General features: G+C 36.6%; 1 protein-coding gene across 5 annotated transcripts in view; it reads right to left on the bottom strand.

Moving 5' to 3' along the window:
- Window positions 1–21,521, bottom strand: part of ralgapa2 (Ral GTPase activating protein catalytic subunit alpha 2) — a 482,467-nt gene that overhangs the window by 163,087 nt on the left and 297,859 nt on the right. For all 5 annotated transcript variants that reach the window (XM_059986278.1, XM_059986280.1, XM_059986279.1 and 2 more), the window contains exons 34-37: window positions 21,442–21,513; window positions 19,232–19,355; window positions 17,797–17,952; window positions 3,921–4,079 (exon numbers count right to left, since the gene is read on the bottom strand). In XM_059986278.1, the coding sequence (XP_059842261.1) occupies window positions 3,921–4,079; window positions 17,797–17,952; window positions 19,232–19,355; window positions 21,442–21,513 (511 nt within the window). The remainder of the gene's footprint in view (window positions 1–3,920; window positions 4,080–17,796; window positions 17,953–19,231; window positions 19,356–21,441; window positions 21,514–21,521) is intronic.

The following is a 21,521-nucleotide window of genomic DNA, read 5'->3' as shown; positions in this document are numbered from 1 at the left end:
CAATAGACTTCAAAGATACAGAATAAGTAAATTCTTCAGTACTGTCATTAATGTTTCCAGATCAACAGGTCTTTGGGAAATTTCACCATTCCTCACTTCTTCGTCATTGCTCTGTGTGAGGGAGAGGAATCTTTGATGTCAACTCAACATGCTGTTCTGGCTTTGCCAACACTATTTTGAATCTACAGGCTTTTAGATTATTTAAGTTACAAGAGTCACCATTTCTAGAACACCCAAAAGATATGAGCGGAACACACAGAACATAAAAATGTACTAATATGCAGTGAAGCCTTGGTTTTAACACACTACAATAAAAGTTGAAGAAGACCATTATGTTAAATAATTGATATATATATTCAGAAAGTATAGAGAACATGATCTGTTACTGTAAACACAAGAAACAAAGCACTTAACTCATCTTGGGTGGTGTGAGATTTGACAAAAACCACTGAAAGTGGTAAAAGATAAAAATATAGCCAAATACATTAAATGACCACCTGTGAAAATTACTCAGAACATACATATCACCAATTATTTAACAAATGCAACTTAAAAATCATAGATTTTCCAGTAAAGCTTCTAACAAAATAGAATGCTTCAAAAACAAGAGGTAAAAATGATCAGCATTTTGTTTATTGATCTCCACTTCCATTAACAGTGCACATTCCCCCCAAATGATCAAAATGATTATAGCTGGCAACAATGAATACAAGTTAGTACGTCCATGATGCAGTTATAGAAAATATTGCTTAGACTAGAAAATACCGTATACATTTCTGGTCATTGTCCTATGATATGATGTGATAACAATAGAAAAAGTGCAGACCTGAGGAAGGGTCTAGTCTGAAATGTCAACGAGTTATTCATTTCCATAGGTGCTGCCCGTGTGTATTGCTTTAGAAAGAGTGTGGAAAAGGTTCACTAGTATTTTTTTTGTAGTTACCTAGGCTACGCTTAATCTTATGTAGGAGATGGCAGGATATCCTTCTAGATGCCTACAAAATAATGAGAGGCATAGATAGGATGTATAATCAGAATTTTTTTTCCCCCGAGGGCAAGGAAGTCTAGAACTAGAGGAGTCATGTTAAGGTGAGAGGCCTACGGCAACGTTTTTCCACACATTGACCTTTTCTACCTCTGTCACCCTCGAAAATCACAGGCTTTTCCACTTTCTTCACTAGTGGTGTGGCTTCAGCTCTCCAGTTATAATCTGATTTCTTAACCTCTTTGCTCCTTTCTCATATGAACCCCAATTGTGTTTTTTGAATAAATAAAAAGAAACAAAAAAACCTCAGTGAAACTTATTTGCTCATAACATAGTAAAAGAGTTCGGTTTTAGGTAAGTTAAGCAAAAATCCTACAAAATCAGCAAGTCAGGCAGCAGCTATGGAGAGGAATAAATGGGTATCTTACCTTGATATCAGCCATTGTATAGCCACAGTTCCTTCAACAGTACTGTGTCAGCAACCACGAGGTTTACAATATAATCTTTCATCTGTTTCAGATTAGCCTAATGTCAAATCTTAATTCTTTGCTGTCTGTAAAATCACACATGAAGCTTCTAAAAAATTCCTGTCATAATATTGACAGGTTAAACAATGAAAACAGCAACACATCATCCACCGGTATTGAGTTGAATTATTTCTGTAAGAAGATTGTTTTGTCAGTGATAGCATCATGATGGTTGAGAAAAAAAATGGTCAAGGCCATCAACTGACCATAATGCTCTTCCAAAAGGCTGATCTGGTGACAATACAACTTTGCTTAATATAATAAAATAGATCCACCTCTTGCTCACTGATGTATGTTGTCTAAATCTCGCAACTCTCCGCTCAACAATAATGGAGTATATTCACTAGTTCATTCAATATCACTTTCCCAAAGCCAATTAGGGACGCATGAGAAAACAAGTCTTGTTAATAATGCCTACATCCCAGGAAATGAATATTACAAAAAATCTCCATTGCTGCTACTTTAATTACAAGTAACCTCATGGCTCCAAGCTCAGCCAAAGGACAATTAACCACTTTTGCTGACATTTAAGCACCATTTTCAGGACTTATATAAACACTTAATAAGCTGATAGTATTAATAAAACTAGTGATAAATTAAGAGACAAAATGTTAGTCTTATTTTGAAAAGAAAAAAAACATGTACAAACTAAAGATTCAGCTCTATTGCCTTGTTGGCCCAGACCTTGATGCCACTGGCATGAAAAATTCAGCTTGCAACTGTTAACTTTTAAAATAGTTTTGCAGAATCAAAGCTGCCTCATTTCTCAAGAAATTTGTTACTATTATCTTTGACTCAAACAGAATCAATAGAAACACCATAACAGTTACAGAAAGAGAAAATTGAAAGTACTTGTATAGAATAATGAACTGCTACAAATATATCACCATTTCTCATGTCGATAGAAAATAAACAGTCCTGTTCAGTGGCTGTGTTAAATTACTAATGGCCGCATGGCTATAACTGTAGAGAAGCGTGTTACATTTAATTACTTACGATATGAGTAAATACTTGGTGCAAATGAAAAGTTTAATTTGAGTATGCAAACTTTTAAGAGATTTCAAATTAGAATTTAATCAATTTTGTCCAATTATTTTCAAAATTCCTGCACATCCTATAGAATTGTGCTACTTAGCCAATAATGTCTCCCCTTGTTTCATGTTAAAGTACATCACTTTAATTCTCGGTCTTAAATTTTATATCACTTGTCTCCCCCATTCTGCCAGATTACATCTTCTTGGAGCATTTTTACTGTCTGCTGTTACCTCAATCTTTGTTTCATCAATAAATTGTGAAAATTTATCTTGTGCAATGATTCCTGGGAACCACTACTGTTCTACCCTCCTCATCTGAAAAGCAAGTACCGTACTTATTACAACATCATCTTTATTTGTTGACCCTATTGTCATGTGTCTGTTTCCACCATAGGCCTCAATTGTATTGCGAGCTTGTTACAATGGCACAGAAGTATGTCCCCAGCACATTGCAAACAATGCATATCATTATATGTTTTGATGTACATGTGACAAATAAAGCTAATCTTTAATTTTGCTAACCAGAATTTATGTGGAATTTATGACACTTCCTTTAAACCCACAAAGATGACATCCACCAAATTTCCTTCATGAACCTGCTCCATTGCTTCAAAAATTTTCAGTCAGATTAATTAAACATCAGTGACGTTTAACAAATCAATACTGACTCTCCTTTATTTAATGAAGACACATGAAATTGCAGATGCTGGAATCTGGAGCAACAAGCTGTCTACTGAAGGAACTCAGTGGTCAATGAGCATCAGTGGGGGGAAAGGAATTCTCCCCTAAACGTTAACAATTGCGTTGCCCCCACAGATACTACTCAGTCCACAGAGCTCCTCCAGCAGGTTGTTTGTTGGTCCTTGATTTAATGATCACTTCTATAATCTATACTACTATTCTGAAGTTTTCCCACCAACAACTTTATATGGACTGGCCAATGAAAATCGGAGTGAGAAGAAGAGTGATTAGGAAACCCAACTTTTTAAAGATAAAACTTCCTATTAGAAACATTGTTAAAAGCAGCATTCGTGCACATTTTGAAAGCTAACTGGACCAATATTTTGAAAAGTGACAAGTATTATGGTATGAGGAAAGAGAATAGGGTTAGATTGTTAACTCTCTGAGAGCAATTGCAGGTGCAATGTATTTAAGTCTTCTGCAATGAAAACCTTATAAGAAATTCCAAAAACAGAAGCCCCTGATTCCTTGCCAACCAAGGTTTCATACAGCAGTGCACTCAATAAAAAAGATATTTTACTTGTAAATAAATCGGGAGACTTACTGCCAAATTAATGCTGCTCAGTGATTAAAATGAACCTCAATTTATGCTTTACAGTAGCTTTCAGCAAATCAAAATGAAATTATACTTACTTCTGGTTTCTTGAGGATTTGAATGTAGAACATGCAATTTTTCATCGGATAAATGATGATTAAGACATCACCAAAATCTGTAGGAATGATTCCCCTGCGATAATCCCTTGTGTGCTCTGACCAGATGATGTGAACTTCATCATTTCCCAAGTGACGAAGCTGCAATGATAAATTGGCTCTCAATTAATTGTCATCTACTGATATTAGTACCTCATTACATGGTCAACATCTATAAATTTAATTAATTTGCCTCAATGGCTAGAAATTTCAAATAGTAAAAGGTGAAAACTTCTCCAATTAATTTGCCTGAATTAATTAGTTGATAGGCTTGGAAAGAATAGCAATTGTAGAAGAATGCTTTATCAAATTAATTTACATTGAAAGGTTATATTTTTCATATATGATCAAACCACTGTAGAAATTCTTTAGTAAATCTGCTTACTTGAATGCAGTACATATTATTGGACATACAAGATTGAATACTCCTAGATAGCTGGCAATATTCTGTGACAAAACAGACCATCTGATCTGGTGATTATTCAGTTAAATATAAGTAGTTATTGAGGCATTTTCTGTCCAGAGAAATGGATTTCCTGAACACTGGGCTTTGAGGAGGCAGCTAATTGGTTAGGACTGCTAAATCCATAAGTAATTTCAGCAAAAGTATCAGATGCTTGTATTGACTGACAGTTCAATGCTTGGACATCACCTGATAAGAGAATCCCAACATTGAAATCTTTTCACATCTTCTGAATTACCTGTTCTGAGTGTCCAGATCAACAGAAAGTCTGGTCTCATGAAGATATTTTAAAATCACACACACAGTTCAAGAGCCATACTATAATTGGAGAATGAGCTAGAATGTCAAATTTACTCGATTATTTTGTAGCAGGTTTTGTTGTGATTCATTTGCAGAGTACTGCCTGTTTTTTACTTGTTATATAATTTTTTTCCAATATACTTGATTTGCAGTGCAGCCTCAAAAGCAACATGACAGTTACCCAGAAAGAATGAGTTGAAATGGCAGTAATGTGATGGGCCAGAATCCTAGATTACTTTTTGTTTAAGGTCAAAATTATTTGGTAGCACTCCATTAAAGTTATGAACACAATACTCTGGTGGTGCTTGCATTTTATTTCTCTATTGTAGTTACATTGTAGAAACAATGAAACAATCAAGAGGATTTTTAATAATAATTATCCAAAATTTGATACAACAGCATGGCTAGTTTCAGTATCAAAAGCATCAAAATAACATTGCACACACAATGATTACATCAAATAGGTACATCATACTGACATAAAAACACTCAACCAGTTGTTCTCCTTACATTTTTTCAATATCACCCCATCAACAAATAAAGCTTTACATACTAGGCTGTAGAACCATGAGCAGTAGCATTCTCATAGCTAGTGACTTTCCATTATGTACCAGAATCCACTGGTGATTTAACTATGGGTCAGATCACAGCCATTATCATTACAATGATCTCATATGTGCATTTCCAGCTCTTAAGTATTGAGAAATTATTAAGCACATTGCTCAATGTCCTTCCAGTCTAGGGATACTGTGAATTCTTTTATTACTGAACATCTCCAATTGGCAAGAGGTATTCAAATATTTATTATGTTCCTAATGATGTGCTCTGAGTAAATGTCTTCAAAATTATAAGCACCTTGAAATAGGAAAAGTACAATCTGTCTATGCAAGTTAATTTCAAAACACATTCTTAGACATTTGTTTCATTGATAGCTATTAAGACACCCAATTTCGTTTTCCCCAATAAAAAAGGATTCAAGTCTATATTGTTGTCACCTTCCAGCTTCACATCATTCACCTTATACTGACCTTACTCAAAAAAAGTGCTGATGCTTCTTTGTGAATAACATAAAAAACAGACGGTGAATAGGAAGAAATATTTGATTCTGTTGACCAATGAAAACATCCGAATCCTTGGCTAATTAGACATGTGCCACAGAACTCATTTACTCATGTGAATCATTTTGCAAGCTGTTAGCCGGGTGGCTAGCACACCACTGATGACACTGGTCAAAGCTCTGCACCCGGCAGCCTGACCTCCTTCCTGCTAATTGCATTAGCAAAGCCAGCTGCCTCAAGAATGGAGTCGTCAATTTGATTGAAAGTTCCTGTTGTCATGTAGGCATGGTGGCCCTGTTATTCAGTCACACTAAAGCCTGACCACCCCTTTGTTTGCACTACAGTGTCCTCTTCCTCAAAGACGGAGTTTTATTTGTAAATTAACCAAGAAACTTCCTGGAGGAATAGCACAGCCTGGAGATTGATAATGTGTGCCTTTCATTCGCCTCCATTCTTACTGTAACCCTGCCAATTTGTTTTCCTGCTCCAGTCCTGCCGCAGGCTAAAAAAGCCTTGTAAGACACAAGTGCAATTACAGTTCGTGGAGCCAAATGAATCGTACAAATCCAATAGCACAGCTCTGTCACAGCTTGCAACCTCTGTGCTGCTAAAAATCTAATCTAACAAAGCTAACTAATTTCCACTCTAAGAGCACAGGGTTCAGCATGGGGTTGGAGGCACACAACAAAAATGAGAGCTTACTACTTTTAAACATTTTTCGATAAGCTAAATCACCTCATTAGTTTTTGCTGCTCATTTTTTTTAAACCATTAACTATGATTTAGTGAGATAGAGTCAGAGGACTGCAGCATGCTGATGCACAAATTGATTTTCACTTTATGTATGCTCTGATCAGAAGTTTATAGTAATGATGCCAGATGTTGCAGTTCTATGGAACAGTACAACCCACATTTTTATTAAAGCAATTTTAGGAGAACCTTTATTACATACTACTCATAAAGCTTGAAAGCAATTACAGTTAATCTGACTATTCTTGTATTCAGAGACACTGCTTCAATTGAAATTTGCTATAAAAGATACATATACATTTGCTGGCCTTTGAAAATTTACTGACACATCACAACCCAAAGATATGATTCATTATCAAATTTAGCATTTGGTGATCTTATAAGCTTACCAAAATATATCAGATTTTTAAATCTCATTTTCATATACCCTAAAATTACTTTACTTGTTTTCTTCTAGCACATAAAACATCAAAAAAGTCTCATGACTAATATTTTCAAGGTAGAAATATACCTCCAATAATTCAGGAACAATGGAGAAAAGAAAATGAATTTCCCCAAAATGAACAATTGCTGCCAAGACATTTGTTCTACCTGGTTACTTCAATGGGATATAAAGCCAACAGCAGTGACATATGGCATAAATGGATTTTCCACACTCAAAAGCCGGGGTTTCATTTGGTGCTGCTCTGTCTCGGCCAATACAGGCAGGTGGGTTGTTGAAAGTAGGAAACAATTTGGTGAGTGGGATAGGAGCAGGTGGTTTTAAAGAGAGGGGCAGCCATTTTTCATTGGGAAGTACAGACAAGTAAAGATTATTTTCACTGCAAAAACAGAACATAAAGGGTGAAAAAAATTAATGATCAACTCACAACAGGTGAAATGGGGGAAAAAAGCCAACTATGCTATGAACACTGCCAATGTCACAGGTCTTGATGACATTTGCAGTGAATAGATACAGTAATCTAGGCAAGACACTGGTTATCACCTGCCTGTGTTCTGATTGCTTACAAAAGCAATGGAGAAAGAAATGTTCTGCTGTAATTCTGGAGATGGTTAAAGACCCTTGCCTTGACACCTTAACAAAATTATGAGCACCGCTTATTGAATTGGCTTTTATTCACTGGAGAAAGTAAACATCCCAGACAAATAGCTCAGTAGTCAGACAAATCATGGACCTGCCAGCTGTGGAATCTTACTGAGGACAAAGACAGAGTTGGGGAAAAATCCAATCGTCAATATCACTGATCAATCTCTTTGTAGTTAATGGTAATATCAATCATTAGATGTTACTTTGGATAATCCTTGACAGGAAGAGAGATCATTAACTTACCCAGTTTATGCAAACATTTGTGGAAAACAGCTGCTTCCACACAGAATCTAATGGAAAAATGCAGGTGCTGATGTGTGCAATGCAGCAGCCCACTCCAATGACCTGCATTGACACCCATGTTCTAACATTTACATCAACAACAAACCAACACATCCAAGCCTTCCTAACTTAACTAATATTAACAAACTGATAATGGCCTGTGGTTACATGCTCTGTCTGGGTCAATTATACTATAATACACCCCACCAAGCAAACTGGCTAACTACTAAGGATATAATGCTAAGGCTTTATAAGGCATTGGTCAGACCACACTTTCTGTATTGTGAGGAGAAATTATGTGCTGGCATTGGAGACGGTCCAGAGGAGATTGCACAAGAAAGATCCCAGGAATGAAAGGTTAACGTATGAGGAGTGTTTAATGACTCTTGACCTGTATTCACTGAAGTTTAGAAGAATGGGGCAGGGTGGATCTCCCTGAAACTTATTGAATACTGAAAGGCCTAGATAGGGCGGATGTGGAGAGAATGTTTCCTATAAAAGGGAAGTCTAGCATCAGTGGGCATAGCCTCAGAATAGAAAGATGCTCCTTTAGAAGAGAGATAAGGAGTAATTTCTATAACCAGAGGGTGGTGAATCTGTGAAATACATTGCCACAGACAGCTGTGGAGGCCAAGTCATTGGGTATATTTAAAGCAGAGGTTGATAGGCATCAAAGGTTACAGGGAGAAGGCAGGTAAAAGGGATTGAGAGGGATAATGAATCAGCCATGATGGAATGGTGGAGCAAACTCGATGGGTTGAGTGACCTAATTCTGCTCCTAGTCTTATGGTCTTAATCTGCTGCTAATCAATTAAACCCAAACAAGTCACAGCACTTGTGCAATACTTATGCGTGTTGTAAATTAACATCGGCTGGAACAGTACCCATGTTATTCACTGCAGAAATCTAGTTTAACCTTTCACACTTGAAATTGAGAAAATCAGAATCACAAATGACAACTGAATGCTTCAAAATGGGGCATACCCTCTTGATAATTACTACCTCTGCACTTGGCTACAAGCTGTGCATGTCTTTACCTGAGAAATTACCTAGGGTTACCCATAGCCCTCTATTTTTCTGAGCTCCACATACCTGTCCAGGAGTCTCTTAAAAGACCCTACTCAACCCGCCTCCACCACCGTCGGTGGCAGCCCATTCCATGCACTCACCACTCCCTATGTAAAAAAAGTTACCCTTGACATCTCCTCTGTACCTACTTCCAAGCACCTTAAAACTGTGCCCTCTTGTGCTAGCCATTTCAGCCAAAAGCCTCTGACTATCCACATGATCAATGCCTCTCATCATCTTGTACACCTATAGATGATGCAAATCTTCACTTTCATTGTAACATTCAAGCTGATTGCTGTTACATTCAAATTCTTTGCAGCACATAACTCGTTGAAGTAGTGAAATCATTTCATTTTCACTCCCAGTCATTTCTGAAATCTCCAAGCCTGAACACTTGAAACTATAGTGAGCAAAACAGTTCTGAATTGTCTTACTACTTTTCTCTCACCAACTATCAGTGACAAAATCACTGCAATTTGAACACAAACACCTGCAAATGATGCTATTTCAAAACTGATCAGCCTATGCATGGTACAGTGTCTAATGACTACACAGGTGCATGCAACTGACACTAGTTAAAAACTGGCAAAAGTCTCCTGTCCCAATCAAGTGGCATAGCATCTTAAATAAACAAAGGGAATCCTGGCTATTTTCTAGATTAGTTTTTCTCCTTTTAAGGGTTGTTCCAGATAAACAGCTGACCTGATTAATCAATGGTCTAGTTAACTGGAATCCACAGCATCTGACTTCAAAGTATGATTACAACATAGTTAAGAGTGTAACCCAGATTCCACCTTTACAAGGGGAGTTTGTTATTGACTAACATCTTTCGTTAATACCAATCTCCCCTTGTGAAGATCACCAACACCACTCATTAAAAACTTAGTCCTCTGAATTTAATTTTCTAAATCCACAAACCTTCCTCATCTATGCACAGGTTATTTGGTCCTTTACTCGAATTTCTCCACTTTGATTTCTGACCATTCAGCTTCAAACTGATCCTAATCAAAGTAACAAATGGCTGTGAAATTGCTCATGGTAGTGCTATCTTCTTTGATTTCTGTGCTGCTTTGGATGTAGTTGACAATAGCATTCTGCATCAACCTCCCTCCTCCTCTATTAAACTCAGCAGTGTTGCTCAGATGATTCCATTTTATGTTATCAATCATAATCTTTGATAACAGTTTATTTTCCTCCTCCTGAAGTACTACTTCCAAATCCTCTAAAGACTATCTTTGCTTTGGCCTTGTTTCAATCACCAGAATCAACCTCTCTCCAATTTCAATCTTCCTGTGCATGCTGTCCCTTGGTGACAAGATCTGTAGACATGGAAAAACTAGCTGATGTTTATTGACAAGTTGTGCTATGTCTTTGAGCTACAAGGTCTCAAATTAGCATATATATAAAAGCTGAAATCCAGCTCTACTACTGAAGCACCCATCTATTTCTCTTTATCTCTTTGCTCTCACACTTCCTGACCAACTTCTATCCTTGAATGAGTAGTAATTTCCTGTGGCTAAATGGAAGAAAAAGCCAAAACCACTTAATTAATTTCCCAGGATAAACTTCAGTTGTCATTGATACAATCCAAGTTTCTTACTGCTCTCAGGACGACACAGATAGCAGTTCATGTAATCCGTTGAACCTCAAACATTCCAAAAGCACATTTGTACTATCAACATGAAATTTGTGTGTAAGTTCTTGGACCTCTACTTTCCAAAGCTGATCTACTGTGAAGATCTTGCCCAGCCTTTTGTCACACCCAGATTCAAAAGTTGCAAATATTTCCAATTAATAATGATCTCTGCAGTGTGGTAAGATTAGCAACTTAAGAACTCATTACATTGACTACTATTCCTTACCTACATTAAAGGCACTGGGATTGAAGTTTAGTTATGCTGGTAGAATGGCAGTACACATCAGTATAATTTCCAAGCTATGCCCCAACATTTAACTTCACAATGTTGTATGTGATGTGGTTTGCAAACTATCATCAGCTGGAACAGTACCCATCTCACTTAACAACTATCTGATATATCGCTGAAAGATCACCAAGAGAACCCTCAGAAACCCAAGATACTATTGCATGATCTTAAACAAACACATTTGAATGGTGTGTCAGCATCAGTAAAATATGAGTGGAATTTTGCAGACAAAGGGTGAATAGAATAATGGATATTCCAGTGCATTGTTTGAAACACAAACCAATTTGAATTACGTTAAGCCAAGCTGTGCTGAACGAACAAATCAATGACATTTTATTCAGACTTTTACAGTGAGCTAATTTTAATGGCAGAAGAAAAGGTTCATTCAGAAATACTAATTGCTCAGATTTGTCTCTGAGAAGAACTGACCAGAATAGGCAAACTATGATCAATACCCAGCCAAAGATATTGCAGCATTGAGCCAAATTAAACCTTGAATAATTAAGAAACAATTTTTGCCTGAACTTATATTGTGTGTGCTTCATTTATAAGATACTTCAATCACATTTACAGAGATGAACTGATATACTTCCTATCCAAAATGAAAGTTTGGGTAAACGAAAGAAGTTGAAATGAAGGCAGCTCAGGTTTCATATTTAGTTGGTCTGTTAAATGCCAGGGCAGGTTGTTTGAGACTACCATTAATTAGACGTAGCAGTTTCTGGTGAAGAACAAATAGTACATGCTAAAAGAAGAAATGCTTGAATTGATGGGATGTGTAATGAGAGAGGTATTCAAACATGATTGCCCTCCTTTGAATTATACCTTTGTTTAATTTCTTTCTCGAACCATCAACACGCAAAATCGACCATCAGAACTATTCTGACTTTAACTCAGATTTCACAGTCGATATGTTCATGTATACCTGAATACTAATCAACTTCCCAGAAAATAGTGAGAAACAAAGCATGTCGAATCTCATTGATTTATGTGCCTGATTTTGTTTTGTGCAACACAAGCTCATTTTTGTTCGAAGAATACCTTTGGCCTTATTAGAATTACCAAGACATTTTCATTTGAGAATGACTGAATTTTGTTTAGCATGCAAAACTATTAAATGCATTAATAGCTTAAAAAATCAACCAAGCATTCTAAAATACAACCTAAAGTACAAATAATGCTCACATTGTATTCAGCCAATATTGACTTCTTATAATACTCCAGCATCATATGCTGTTTCTCTATCTGAAGTCACTCACTAATTAGTCTAGGGCACAAAACACACAATTCTTCCATGATACAAGGGAATATGGAGCAGCAGACACAACTGAACTAAAGTACAGAAATTAAGTTATTCCATACTATCACAAACATGTTTTATGTTAGAGAAAATAACAAACACAACAGATTCTGCAGATGCTGGAAATCCAGAGTAACACACACAAAATGATGGAGGAACTCAGCTGACTAGGCAGCAATGAATAAACTGTCAACATTTCAGGCCGAGACCCTTCATCAGAAGGATCCTGATAAAGGGTATTCTCCCAAAAATTCAACTGATAATTCCTTTCCATAGATGCTGTCTCACCTGCTGTGTTCCTCTCGCATTTTGTTATGTTTGAAAAAACATTGATATTAAATAAAATCTACTTCAGGTTGTATATATAATAACTAATTGTAAAAAGAGCTTCTAGAAATTTGAAAAAGTGTTTAATCTTTTAGCAAAGTAATTGTATACATTCAGCTGATTTAACTCAAGTTCATGAAATTCAAATTTTCCAATGGATATCTGAAATTATAAACAGGAATTACCAGAAAAAAACACGTCAGGAAGCATCTGTGGAGAAAGAAAGTTAACACTTTAGGTAAATTACCTTTCTTCAGAATGCTCTATTTCTTTCCACAGATGCCTGACTTGTTTGTACGTTAGGCATTCCATTTTTTTATCAGCTAATAAAACAATTCAGTCCATTAAATAGAAAGACAAGCCAAAAGGGAACTTTATAAGGCAGACTTCTGACAAATTCTACTGTAGATCAATGTTCCCTCTAATCTTTAATGACCAACGTCTGCAAGAATCTTGTGCAATTTTTGCCCAGTGACACCATGTCCACACTGAATAATTTCTTCAATAAAAACAGTATAAATAAGCCAGTTCTAAAATGTGCAGATAAATCTTGCAAACTCCATGTTGTCAACACCATCTGCATCAGAAACTGGAAAAAGAAACATGATTGTGCATGATTGTGAAATAAATTTAATGTTCCAAAGAGGAAGAGGGTGGCAACCTTTTGTGCATAGTTTAAATTCCTTTGTGTGCTAGTAGCAAAAGATATGTGCACGCACACATCTTAAAGGGAACACTGCTGTATATTTGCCACTAGGTATATCATAACTGAGCAAATCCAAAGAAAAAACCCTACTGCAGCCTTCTGCTGAACCAAGTGGCAACTGTGGGGCTTCTTTTCTGTCCATGGTGAATGGGGTGCATTTAGAGCAGGCTAATTAAAATCAATGGGACAAGGTGATTGCCAGCAAAATAACTAGACACTTTTGACTGATTTAATGAGGTTAGTTTAGGTATTGAAATTATTTTAAAATGTTAATAACATTAACTTTCTTAAATATTACCTGGGTTACCTGGGTTTCAGCACCTAGGTTACAGAGAAAGGTAAAGGTAAAGTCAGGTCTTTATTCTTTGGAGTGTAGAAGGTTGAGTGGGGACTTGATAGAGGTATTTAAAATTATGTGGGGGATAGATAGAGTTGACGTGGATAGGCTTTTTCCATTGAGAGTAGGGGAGATTCAAACAAGAGGACATGAGTTGAGAGTTAAGGGGCAAAAGTTTAGGGGTAACACGAGGGGGAACTTTTTTTACTCAGAGAGTGGTAGCTGTGTGGAACGAGCTTCCAGTAGAAGTGGTAGAGGCAGGTTCGATTTTGTCATTTAAAAAAAATTGGATAGGTATATGGATAGGAAAGGAATGGAGGGTTATAGGCTAAGTGCAGATAGGTGGGACTAGGTAAGAGTAAGAATTTGGCACAGACTAGAAGGGCCGAGATGGCCTGTTTCCATGCTGTAATTGTTATATGGTTATTTAAATTTGTAACAGATCCCAAGCAACTCAGAATGTTTATGTCACAAACATTCAGTACAAGTATGATCTGAAGCCATACCACTACTAGTGGTATTATTGTCACTTTAGCCTATTATTTGTATAAGGCAAGGTCCCGTGCTTCACTGACTTAATGAAAACCAGCTCACCTGGCAGAAGACTCCAATCAGGACCTAGCAATGAGTGACTGATGATTTCGGGGAAGTCAGAGAGTGGAGTATATATTTCTATGCATAGCATGTTAACAGGGCACAAGGTCATTACTATATACAGTACAGTATATTTCTGCAAATGTAGTGAATTTCATCACAGCAGTCAATGGTAAATCACAACTTAATCTGATTTAGAATCACAAACATGAGAAATCTGCGGATGCTGGAACCCAAAACAATACATACAAAAAGTTCGAGACCCTTCATCAAGACACTGTGACTCCTGTCTGCATTGTCCTCACTACAATGAACAGGTCAATTGTGCATTGGGTGACTGCTTTGTGAATCTGACAGAGCACAAGCTAAACCTCAGCTTGCTGGTCATTAATTTTTATTTCTCCATTGACCTAACTACTCTTCTTCTGGCCTATTTCACTGCAATCCGAAGGAGCAGAATTTCATCTTTCCATTCATATCTTTGTAGATGCCAGTTGTAACAGTGAGTAAATAACTTACGATTTTAACTGGCATTCTGATTTCCTCTTTGAAAGTGACTGCTTGTTATATAGTTCTTCTATCAGTTTACAGCCAGCCAAACAATGTCCATTTTACCTGGATCTATCTCATCTATCTCCACATATTCCTTGACCTGCACAAGTCTTCTTCAACAGATTTTTTCATAATATAATGCTTACATCATTCTTTAATTCTGCAACAGGCATTTACATGTCACAGGCCGTTCATCCCAACAAATCCAAACAGACATTTATGTCCCCCTCAAACCTTTTTCTATACTACCTCATCTAATTCTTACAACATTAACTTTTATCTCACGATTTGTTTAACTGACCTTCTCTGAAAAACAAACTGTCTGCCCCAGCCATTCCCTTTGGAAATGAGTTCTATATTCTAACCACCTTCAAGGTAAGGATATTTATTCAAGTTTCTAGCTGATTTCTGAGTCAACATCACATAGTCATGGCTTCCATTTTTGCTGCTTGCATTCAAGGCTGACGTGGCTGATTCTGCCTCCTTCTGTTTTATATAAATCAACTGGAAGTGTACTCCTTCAAACAAAACTTGACAGATGTTCACCAAGAAGTCACTATTTTCATTTCCTATCTTTGCTTCTGTTATAGCTTTACTTTCCTCCATTACAGCTTTCAGGGATCTGTGTATTCCACTCTCAGATATCCATGTTCCATTACAGCTTTCAGGGATCTGTGTATTCCACTCTCAGATATCCATGTTCCATTACAGCTTTCAGGGATCTGTGTATTCCACTGTCAGATATCCATTTTTCATTACAGCTTTCAGGGATCTGTGTATTACACTCTCAGATATCCTTGTTCCAGTACAGGTTTCCCCCGCTAGCCGAAGGTACAGTGTTCCTATGAAACGGTCCGTAAGCCGGAAAGTGTATAGTGAATAAGCAATTACCATTTATTAATATAGGAAAAATTTGTGAGCATTCCCAGACCCAAACAATACCCTACTAAATCATGCCAAATAACACATAAAACCTAAAATAACAGTAACGTATAGTAAAAGCAGGAATGATATGATAAATACACAGCCTATATAAAGTAGAAATACTTTTCTGCAATCATTGCAGCACTGTCTAGTGTAGTGAAAATCACGCTACGTAGCGCTACTAGCGTAGCGGAAGCACTCTCTCCAGTAACCTTTAAGCTATGAAGTTGCCAAATCATGCCAATTAACAAATCATACCAAATAACACATAAAAATACACAGCCTATGTAAAGTAGAAATAATGTATGTACAGTGTAGTTTCACTTGCCAGAATCGGGAAGACAGTGAGCACACTGATGATGATGTGTTAGGCTGAGTCACCGGAGGTTGGGGTGGTGGGAGGTAGAGGAGACTGGGGTGTCATTTCATCGTCTGTTTCCATCAGGGCAGGCAGGTCACTAATGTCTTCTATGTCAGCCTGCCCCAATGGCAAAAGTCGAGGTTCTTCGTCTGCTGTGGCTAATGTGGAACGCTTGAAAAATGACAGTATGCTTGACTGCTTAGCCTTGCACATTTTTCTATGATACAGTTCTTTGTAAGATCTCAAAACATCCTGCAAACCTGCCCTAAAACTACCTACCCTTTCAAAATTAAAGTCATACTTTTCTGCAATCGTTGCAGCATTGTCAATCACAGCAAAAATCTCATGCAATTGCTTCATGTTCAGTTCCTGGATGACTTCATTTTCGGGCTGCTCGCTACTGTGTTCGGTTTCGATTGTTATCCTTTCCTCTTGCAATTGTATCGGCTCTTCATCTGTCAGTTCTTAGTCATGGGATGCCAAAACCTCTTCAACAGCATCTTCGTCAGCTTCCACAAACCCAACCGCCTAAGCCAAACTCACTATTGCTGTATTTTGCGCGCCGCCTTTTATCGTAAGAGTGAAAACACCTTCTGTTAGTGAAAACAGGTATCTAATGTAGGTCTTTTATAACAGATGTCAAAAAGCGAGCATTTGAAAAATGGGAGTCACCTGTATAAATTTTTGGCACCTGGGCATCATTAGCAAAGCCAGCATTTATTGCCCATCTCCAATTACTCTTGAGTATTGGTGGAGAGAGGAGGTGGCCAGTATCAAGAGGATACCAACCTTCATCTTCACTCCATCTGCCCCTCATTTTTCCCTCCTTTGACTGCCTCCATCTACCATCCACCCGTGACTGTTACCTAACTGCACCCATCTTCGATTTTGCACTCTCCTCCATCTCACCTCTCCACCTCTTCTCCATGTAGTAGCCATCCCTCTTCTCTACTTTCTATCCTGATGCAGGGTTTTGATCCAAAATGTTGTTAATTTCTCCCACAGACATATTCTGCACAATACATTGAGTTCCTTAGGTAGATTGTCTATTGTTCGGGATCAAGTAATGCTTGACATTACCAATAATATTCCAGGCTTCGGGTATTGAGGAGTCTGATAACTTGGGGGAAGAAACTGTTACATAGTCTGGTCGTGAGAGCCCGAATGCTTCGGAGCCTTTTCCCAGACAACAGGAGAGAGAAGAGATTGTGTGAAGGGTGCATGGGGCCCTTCATAATGCTGTTTCCTTTGCGGATGCAGCGAGTAGTGTAAATGTCCGTGATGGCAGGAAGAGATTTAATTTAAAAATGGTTAAAAATTATTTAAGTAAGATGTAATATCTATTGGTCTATCAAATATATAAAAAACTCAGCAAAGATATGCAATATTTAATAATGTACATCACAAAGGATTAAATGTCCTCAGAATATACAGTACTTATGTTGAAAAGGTGTACAGACCTTTAATGTTCAGGCTCACTACTGTTCTGTTAAATAACATTACAAAGCTTTTTTTTATATCCATGTCTATCTACGTCACATCAAATTACTACTGAAGAGGAAGGTTCTCAAACCTCTATTGTGGAACTTGATGGCTAACATTTGTGGATTCTCTGGATTCAATATTTCAAGGTTCAAGTGGAAATGAAAGAACATTTCCTAGCATCAGTAACCTTTCTCTTGTTAATTTATAAATAAAGTCTTTAAACCACTTAAAAGATAATCACAATTGTCAAACTATTGAGCTCTTCAGAAAATAGCTGTCAAGAACTTTCTCTAGATCTTACTTTTTTTGTTATTGAATCATCAGAATCCGATGGCATTCTTGTTGAAACATGAAAAATGACTTCCACTGTAGAGGTAGCATAGTAAGGTGCAGTTTGGCCTGTACTTCCATTACGTTGCAGGCCGCCCATGAAACCACAATGTGTGGACAGGTCAATCTACAAAACAATACATGAATGAATGACAAAATGCTTTCTTACACTGCACTAATAAGTGGTGAAAAGCTGAAGAAAGATCTCCCAGATCAGCAATATTTTTATTCTTAATATTTATTCCTGAGTCTTTGAATAGTTTCATGGGATAATATTTTCCTTCTAAGTGGCAAGGAAAAGGTTCGACATTGTTCTTTCCATCACATAAATTTTAATTCTATTGATATTAATCTTTGCATTCAATCCATAATATGTCCAATTTGACAAGAACTTGGTCCTATTCCAATCTAAGCAGTAGAATGAATTTTGAACAAATTTTCTAAGGGAAAATTCAAATATAGTACCCATGAAGATTCTACATGTCCAGAATGTTGCAGCAACATCCATATTCATAAGAAAAAATTGTAACACCTGAAACTTTGCTAATGGTCATTGCAGCAGCATTGCAGCTATCCCATAATTCCAGTATTCTGGGTTCAATTTTAATCTCTGGTAGGAATCTGCACATCTTTTCCATGTCTGTATGAGATATCAGAAGTGTTCTGGTTATCTTGCAAGTTCCAAAGATGTGCTGGTTCACAGGTTAATTCCAGGTGTGAGAAAATGAGCTCAACTTATGGCAGATCAGAACCAATCAAATCCTAGTGTCCAGCCTGGGAGGCGTTCTTCTAGTTCCCACCACCACCACCCCAGGTCAGAAAGAAGTAGTGTTCACAGATGTTCTAATAATCTGCTTCACAACAGAACATGATTGAAGTGGCACACATCACTGGACTTTATTGCACATGTCTGGGGTTCTCCTTGTTTGCACAGAGGACTCAGAATGAACATTTGCATGAACTACAGTATCTGATTTCCAAATATGTTTAATACCAAATTGTGCCATTATTGAATTCAATTTCTAGGCATCAGTAGCTAAAGCAGAGAGGATCATTTTTTAAAGCCGTTGCTCAACAATCCACCTATTTATTCCACCACCCTGCAAAGATCCGAATCTACTGACTAATCGTGAATGAAATTGGTTAAGTGCAGACAGAGAAGATACAGCAAGCATTTTTGGACAGTGAAGACATAAAATAGATTAGTTAAGTTATATATTTGATGGACCTTAATAAATCAAAGAATGATGAAAACATCAAATCATTTTAAGTAGTTAATATACTATACCAAATCTATTATATCATTGTCATGAAGTCATAAATTTCAAGATTTGCTTAAGTAACAGAAACAAAGTAGGTATTGTTATGAAGGTATCTAACGCATTCCAGGAAGAAACACACTATACCTCCCAGCCTAGTCCAGAGACAAAATTTTCATAGGCTTGACTTCCTCCAGTGTTTGAGAGAATTGAGCACTTGTCTTCCTGTCCTTCCATGATATAAAACACGGCAATCTTATGAGTTTCCCGACTTGAAGAGAACAAAATATGAATTTACACCAGTTTTAACAAAATCATTTTTACCTCATTGGTTTTTGTCAGATTAGAAACAAAAGTTTAAAATTATTATTTGTGTTGACATTATGTTTGTACACCAATAGATATTTTGACAACTTACAAAGGATCTAGTTAATAAATCATGATAACTGGATTCTCAGATGATACTGAAAGAATGCTGACACTAAAATATAGCAACACATAAGCAACGTACATTCAACTTTATTTTCTAAATCTCAGAGGGTAAAAAAATGTAGTTTCAAAAATGTTTATTGTAGTGATAGCAAAATACAATGTTAACATCCCAAAATCTTCAGAATAACTTTTAGAATTCATGCATTTAATTGAACTACTATTCTAGTACATCATGCACATGTTTTAGTAGTATATTAATCACACATTAACTAACAAAATAATTTGAAATTTTTCTGGATGTTGCTGACACATGAATAAATTGAGATAAAATTGCTCATGATTTTATCAGTCAAAACTAGCTGCTACTATGCTTTGGAATGACAGCAGTTAATGTTTGGTGCATCTTCAAGTACTGAAAGATTGCTTAAGTTGTTTAAGAACAAGCTACATTATAATTAGGTTGAATACAAGAAGTGAAGAGACAAAATAAGGAATGAGCAGAAGCACGTGTGAATTGAAGAGGTAAACAATAAAGAGATCTAAATGGTAATGCATAGAAAAGTTGGCAAAAGAATTCTCATCAAAAACAACTGCCACTTTGGCATTTCCCTTTTCTCTATCCTACTTTCTGGGAGAGGATACAGGAGATTGAAAGCTCATATAACTAGACTTAAGAACAGGTTTCTTCCCGACTGCTATCACACTTCTGAATCTCTTTCCCAACCTCCTTCCCAACGGTGCTGCCATATTATAGTACTGTTAGTTCTAGCTCTCGCGATTATTTTCACTTCAACATATTTTGCACAATTTCGGAGTGCACAACAACCTTTGCACTTTTATATTAGTCTTGGCATGCCCACTACTTACTTTGTGAGTTTCATGTGAACAAGGAACTTCATTGCATTCTGGTGTATATAGTAAACTAATCTAACCTTTACACAGGTACAGGGGTATTAAGTTAACAGATGTGTCACAAAGAGTTGCAAATTTAGAATTGCACTGAAAGGAGGAAGGCAGTGAAGAAGCATAAGTAGAACTTTGTCATAATTTTCAGAGGCAGGTATTTTAATTATTAAATCCGCAGGAAAATAAGATAAAATAGTGGAGGTGATTACTATTAAATTATTGATGTTACTTAAATCTGAGGAATTGATTATTTATAATAATCTAACCTGCATTTGCTGAACCTGCCCTGATCATCAGTTTGCACTTAGCTAAAATTTACTGTTTGACTGTACTACATAAAAATACATATTATTGTAATCAAAATCGATCATAATAATTTGAAATGTATGATAGCTATACTGAAAGAACTGAAATATAAATGCTAACGTCTTGTGACATCTCTACATCAAAAATAAAGCATGATAATTGCCAGCAGTTTCAAATGAAACTTCACAATTTCCAAGTTTGGGATTTCCACAGAAGCAAAATATCTGGAGTTCATTGGTTTTGCTCAATAACTTCTCAACTGTTCTTCTACATTTTAGTGTTAACATGGTTTTCTTCCCCTTATTTTGAACAATATTTTAAGTAGATTGTTAACAATTTTTAGATATTAATGAAATTTATGGTAAGAGATTTAGATGGTTTGTGGAAAGCAACAGAGGATAGTTGGAATCCAGAATGTGTTGCCTGAGAAGACGGTGGAGGCAAGTATTCCTGCAGCATTTAAGCAGCATCCATATGATCACTTGAATGGTTAAGTCATGGAAGGTTATGGAACAAGTGCTGGTAAATGGGATTAGTACAGATAGGGACTTGATGGTTGGCATGAAACACACTGGCCTAACAGACCTGTTTCTGCACTGTAAGATCCTATTATTTAATTAGAAAGATTCAAAGATATCCAGTTTCTTCAACTGCTGGGAAAACCAGTAAGCACAACTCTATAATATATTCATCAAATTATGTTATATACTTACCATTGCCTTGAATCCAAATTTTTTAGTTCCCTTAGCAGTTTTGAGTTTTTCTTTAGAAGGTGGAAACTGTTCCTTAAAAT

This window comes from Hypanus sabinus, chromosome 12 (assembly GCF_030144855.1).
Source record: "Hypanus sabinus isolate sHypSab1 chromosome 12, sHypSab1.hap1, whole genome shotgun sequence".
NCBI lineage: Eukaryota > Metazoa > Chordata > Chondrichthyes > Myliobatiformes > Dasyatidae > Hypanus > Hypanus sabinus.
Note: the sequence above shows the minus strand (reverse complement) of the source record. Positions and strands in the feature narration are given on the sequence as shown.